The sequence below is a fragment of the Elephantulus edwardii genome, unplaced genomic scaffold, assembly GCF_000299155.1.
Source record: "Elephantulus edwardii isolate Elephantulus edwardi_28Jun2011 unplaced genomic scaffold, EleEdw1.0 scaffold00011, whole genome shotgun sequence".
Lineage (NCBI taxonomy): Eukaryota > Metazoa > Chordata > Mammalia > Macroscelidea > Macroscelididae > Elephantulus > Elephantulus edwardii.
The window spans coordinates 1,028,639-1,033,824 of record NW_006399761.1 but is presented as its reverse complement, the minus strand read 5'-3'; the positions used below and the strand labels follow the sequence as shown (position 1 = coordinate 1,033,824).

Below are 5,186 nucleotides of genomic sequence, written 5' to 3'. Positions count from 1 at the left end.
GGCTCCCCTTGGGCGCGCCCCGGCCTTTAGGCCAGCGCGGTGCCGGGCGCCTGGACCCGAGCGGGGCTCCGAGCAAACTTTATTTTGGCAGCGCGGCGACCTTGGAGAGGCCAGTGGCCTCAGAGAGGGGTGTGTGTGGGAATCCTGGCGGAACTTGCACTGGCCCTCGAGGTGGGGGTGGGGCACGTGGCAACTTTCTGGGAACCCTCACCTTGGCCACCCCTTGCCACAGGCCTCTCCCGGGACAGGGGGTCGCCCTCAGCTGTGCACTCGTGTCAAGTGCTCCGAGCAGGCCGTCACCCCAGCAAGCCCCTGCTCTTCCCCCATTTTCTTCCACAGCAGGAAGAGGTAACATGTAAAAGTGTCCCTGAGCCCCTCGTGATGCGCTTCCGTTTTCTGTCTTGCAGGCTGCACATTCTCTACCATCCGGCCAGGGACGAGTGATACCAGGAGGCCGCGCCCTGCCCTGCCCTGCCCTGCCCCCGCCACACACCCACCTGCTCGCCTCATGCTGGGCCCTGCCCGGGTGAGGGTGCAGCGCCCACACGGCCAAGATGATTGATTTCCTGAAGGAGGCTGCTGGTGTCCGCGCGCAGGCCTGTGGCCCCCACAGGTGGGAGAGTGGCCCCTGGTTGAGCCGTGTGGCATTGCTACAGAGGTGAAGAGGGCTGGAGGAGAGGCGCCCAGTTCAGAGCGCACGACTTGGCTTCACCAGGAGACGTCTGACTGCCAAGGACTAAGACCTGTTGGCAGCATTGCAAGCGGGCACTGGGGCGTCAGGCTGCCCGGGTACCTAATGCCCTCACCTCTGGCGGCGGCGTCATGAGCCAGTTCCAGGTGCCCTTGGCCGTTCAGCCGGACCTGCCCGGCCTCTATGACTTCTCTCAGGGCCCGGTGATGGTGGGGGGCTTCCAGGCGCCCAGCCTCCCTATGACAGCGAGCGAGCCCCAACTCCGAGGGGGTGCGGACGGGCGGAAGAAGCGCAAGCGGTGCGGGACTTGCGAGCCCTGCCGTCGCCTGGAAAACTGTGGTGCCTGCACCAGCTGCACCAACCGGCGCACGCACCAGATCTGCAAGCTGCGCAAGTGTGAGGTGCTCAAGAAGAAGGCGGGGCTCATCAAGGAGGTGAGCTGGCCGTCAGCTGGTCCAGGGGTGCCCGTGGGAGGCCGTGCGTTCCCGGTCCACCTTGGAGTGGCGCCAAGGATCCGAGGACCCTGCCTTAGGCTCTGAGCTCGTGCCCTCTTCTCTCCGTTTGCTCTGACCCCAGGGCTGCGGGGTTCAGCAGTGTCCCCATAAAGTTCTCGAGTGGGTTTAAGAGTTGGACCTGGAAGTTGCGTCTGTGTTGGGGTCCCTGGAGCCTGATGGTGTCTGTTAAGGGTCTAGGCTGGTGGTCATGTTCCAGTGTAACAGTGTAGTTTTAGGCTGTCTTGGTGGACTGGAGATTTTGTTAAACCTTCTCTTGATTTTTCTCCGGAAAGGTGTTAAGAGGGCAGGGGATTTTGAGGAGATGAGCCTGGATTTAGTGTCTGGTAGTGATTTAGTGTCTTCCAACCTGAAGGTGGTTTTTATCTTTGAGGGAGCATCTGACACGGGCCCTTGGGGCACAGAGGTAAGAGTTGAACCTATCCTGTGTTTTGGAGACTGCTGGAGACCGCTTTGGCTGTAAGAAGGAGCGCTCCCTGTGATTGGAATGGGGCTAGCAGAGGGAAGGAGGGGCTGGGGTGGGGCCAGAGGCCAGTGACCCACTGGCCATCCTTCCGCTCTGTTCTGTGGTGGCCTGGAGCTTAGCAGCTCTGACTTGAGGAGAAGTTGGCAGGAGCTGAGCACAGTTGTACGCCAGGGAGGAGCAGCGGAGCGCCTGGGACTCCACGCGGACTCGGCGCTGGAGGCCAGCACAGGAGGCTCTGTTCCCCGAGCGTGGCCTCCGCCGCATCCAGGGGCAGCTAGCCTGGAGTCGCACCTGATGGGGCGTGAAGCCCCTCGGCTGCCCTGGCACGTGTTGCTGTGAGGGGCTGGCGCACCTGCGGGGGTTTGCCCGAGAGCTGCTGTTGAGGACGGGGTGCGGTGGGCCTGAAAGGGAGATCCCAGCATTGGCAGCAGGAACGCCGGGGTGTGTGGGGGCGAGCCTGCCCCATCTGGCCGCAGTTTCTTGCCCCTGCTTGTTTAGGTTGCCCTTGGTGACCAAGAGACCTGACCGTGTGCTCTAGCACCTGCCTCTGATTGAGGGAGACTTGTGGACCCCAGCTCGCGGGCTCCCTCGGCCCCTCTGTGTAGCTGGTGTTGAGGGGAGTTGCCTTCCTGCTGGCCCTGTAGTTGTGGGTCATTCCTGCATGGTGTCATGATGGGAAGTAGCCGGCCCGCTGTGCACCATGGTGCTGATGTGAAGAGGCCCTTCTCAGTCTGCTCGGTAAAGTTCCGTGCCTCTGCTCCTTTCCTGCTGCCCCTCATGGCCCCCACTCCCCACCCCTTGGCGCATGTCACCTGTCCAGCCCTGATCTGGGAAGGGCAGGCTTCCTGCGCTAGACGTCTCTGGAGCTGATGATCCTTGGGAACGGCATTCAAGCTCTCCTTTTTGAAAAGACTTCCATCCTTGCCTGAGTGAAGGGGCCAGCGTGCCCTCCTGTGTGTAAAGTGCTCACTGGGAGGTCACTCTTAAGGTACCCACTTCTGGGAGGTTGAAGTCTAGAGACAGTCCCACTCTTTCCCTAGCCTTCTACCCCACTAAACCCCGGGGTCAGGGTGGGGGGCAGCGCCCCAGTGTAGTGTCTAACTGTGGTCTGTGGACCAGAGCTGATCCACAACAGTTCTTCTAGACTCCAAGGACAAGGAAAAAGGGATTTCGGTGGGAGGGGGGAGTTTTTCATTAAAGGCAAGTATTTTTTGGCTTAAAGAACAGTATTTTAATGACGAATATCATATGCTTCTCGATGAGCCTGGTTTATGAAATGGAGGTGTTGTTGGAAAGTTTTTTTCTTTTTATGTGTTAACGAAGCGGCTGCTAGTGTCTGTCGCTGTGGCTCGTGAAGTCCGGGAGCCTGAGAACCACTGTCTAGGCGTGGTGGACACTGAGGTGTCTCTGGCACAGATGCCCAGGGAGATGCTACTTTGAAGAGTGACCCTCAGGGATCATCGGCGGCTGGCAGGCCCTGGAGACCACAAGGCTGTCACTGTTAGGTGTGAGTCGGGCGGCCACGTCCCGGGCTTGAGGACATCAGGAAAGCAGGAGAGAGATAATTATTTCTGAGTTGTCTTAGGTTTTCGCTCGGGAATAGAATGTTAGAAACTGACCCAGCTCTTCAGGTGGGCAGACACAGCGTCCCCAGAGCCTCCTGCCCCACGGTGCGTCCTTCTTGGTTCTCAGTGGCCTTGCACCTGTGACCCTTCCTGGCCTGTGTCCTGTCCCGGTCTCCCTGGCTCCCGTGTAGTTACTCTGGTGTCTGAAGCAGCATGATAGCGTTTCCTAAGGGAAGAAGCACGTCTGGTTTTTCCCATCCTCCGTCCTCACTTCTCAGTCTCCATCCCGGGGATTCCTGGTGGTAGTGGTGTGTGGGGGGAGCCTGTCTGTTTACCAGTGAAGTTCAGCCTTGTCAGATCAGAGCCAGCCCCCAAGATGGGCCTCCCTGCACACGTTCTGGGGACCGTTGGCTCTGGACATCTGGGCTACAACTGGAGGAGCAGACCTGAAGGTTTCATTCCCGTGCCGCAGCTTTATTTTTATTCCTGTCTCTGGAAGGTATTTCAGTCTTGGGTGGACGTCGGTGGCCAGTTGAGTTTACATTGTTATTATGTGAATGGTGTCTTGGCAACGTGATGTGGGATTTGCCGGATGCAGGAGCCGTGGAGCTCGGGACCCCGACCTCGCCACTGAGAGAGGTGCATTTGTCATCTCCCCACGTGGCAGGATTTCTCACGTGCAGGATGAGGGCAGTGCATCTGCCGTGCAGGGTTCTTGTGAGCGTTGGATGGCATGTGTGGAGTGCCTGGCACAGGCCTGTTGTAACGGACTCGCGTGTGTTGGGGGTGATGACGGTGCAGGGTAGCTCAGCTCTGCTGTTCCTGGGGTTGCGGTGAGTCATGCTTGACTAGACAGCGTCTAACAGCAGCAGCAGATAACCAGCGCGTAGTACGCACCGTCCAGAACAGCGTTGATCCCCACGCACAAAACCTGCGTTAACTAGCCTCTCGTTTGTAGTTGTCGGATGTAATGTGTGTAAATAGCTGTGAGACCACAGCTTGTTCCTAGAGGGACTGCAGGCCAGGCAGGGAAGAGCTTGCCCACTTCCTCAGTGGCCTGGGGGCTGGACACTTGAGAGCAGGGGCCACGGCGCTCCTAGATCTGGCCGAGAGAGAAGACAGGAGAGTGACTCTTCATAAGGTAGACAAGAAAGCCTGCGTGGGAAAGGATGGGTATGTACTTGGGAACGTTGATGGACCAGTGCTCAGCAAGACGGAGTTAGTGGCTCAAATGCTTATGCTGATTTGAAGAGGGGGCACCCTGAAGTCGGGGTGCTCCCAGCATCAGATCACCTGACAGCTTCTTGCGTGGTCTGCTGGTAGCTCTTTGTACGACTGAGGGTGGTACCAGTTCTACCAGCAAACTGGTGAGGCCGAGGTGTTGGGAGTGTTGAGAAAAGACCCTTGTTAGCATTTGTGAGCCAGGGAGAAAGTGAGACCAGGAGAAGTAGACCTGGGAAAACTCTGTCTCAAACACAGCTAGTTACTCACTCCATGGCCACAGACGCCACAGGGAATCCATCTGGAGGAGAAGGATGGCTTTCTACAAGATGCTGGCATGACCTTGTGGGCGTGTGAGAGAGGGAAGGTGCCGGTCAGAGGAGGACTGAGACAGCGGGGTGCAGAGGCTGTCCCGCAGAGAGGGTGGTGGTGAAAGGCCACAAGTGTTGTGTGGAAGAGGGGTGCGTGGCGCGGGAGACGGAGTCAAGAGCTGTGTGACTTCTTCCGAAGAATGGCAGGAAGTCCATGGCCAGAATGTGCCAAGTTGATGGAAATAAACAAGACAATAAGTTGGGCTTGCTTTGTTTTGTATTTTAAATTCCCAGCAAGAACAAGAAGGAAGAGGTAGGCTTACAATTTTGGAGAAAGTAACCATCAACGGAGCAGCCCAGGGGGCCCGGTTGTGTTGACTCAATAGCACCCAACACTCACTTGGGCTTCTGGTGACCATA

General features: G+C 58.0%; 1 protein-coding gene across 1 annotated transcript in view; it reads left to right on the top strand.

Moving 5' to 3' along the window:
• The first annotated feature begins 822 nt into the window (after positions 1–822).
• Positions 823–5,186, top strand: part of TET3 (tet methylcytosine dioxygenase 3) — a 108,574-nt gene continuing 104,210 nt past the window's right edge. Inside the window, exon 1 of the mRNA XM_006880851.1 lies at positions 823–1,125. Within this exon, the coding sequence (XP_006880913.1) occupies positions 823–1,125 (303 nt within the window). The remainder of the gene's footprint in view (positions 1,126–5,186) is intronic.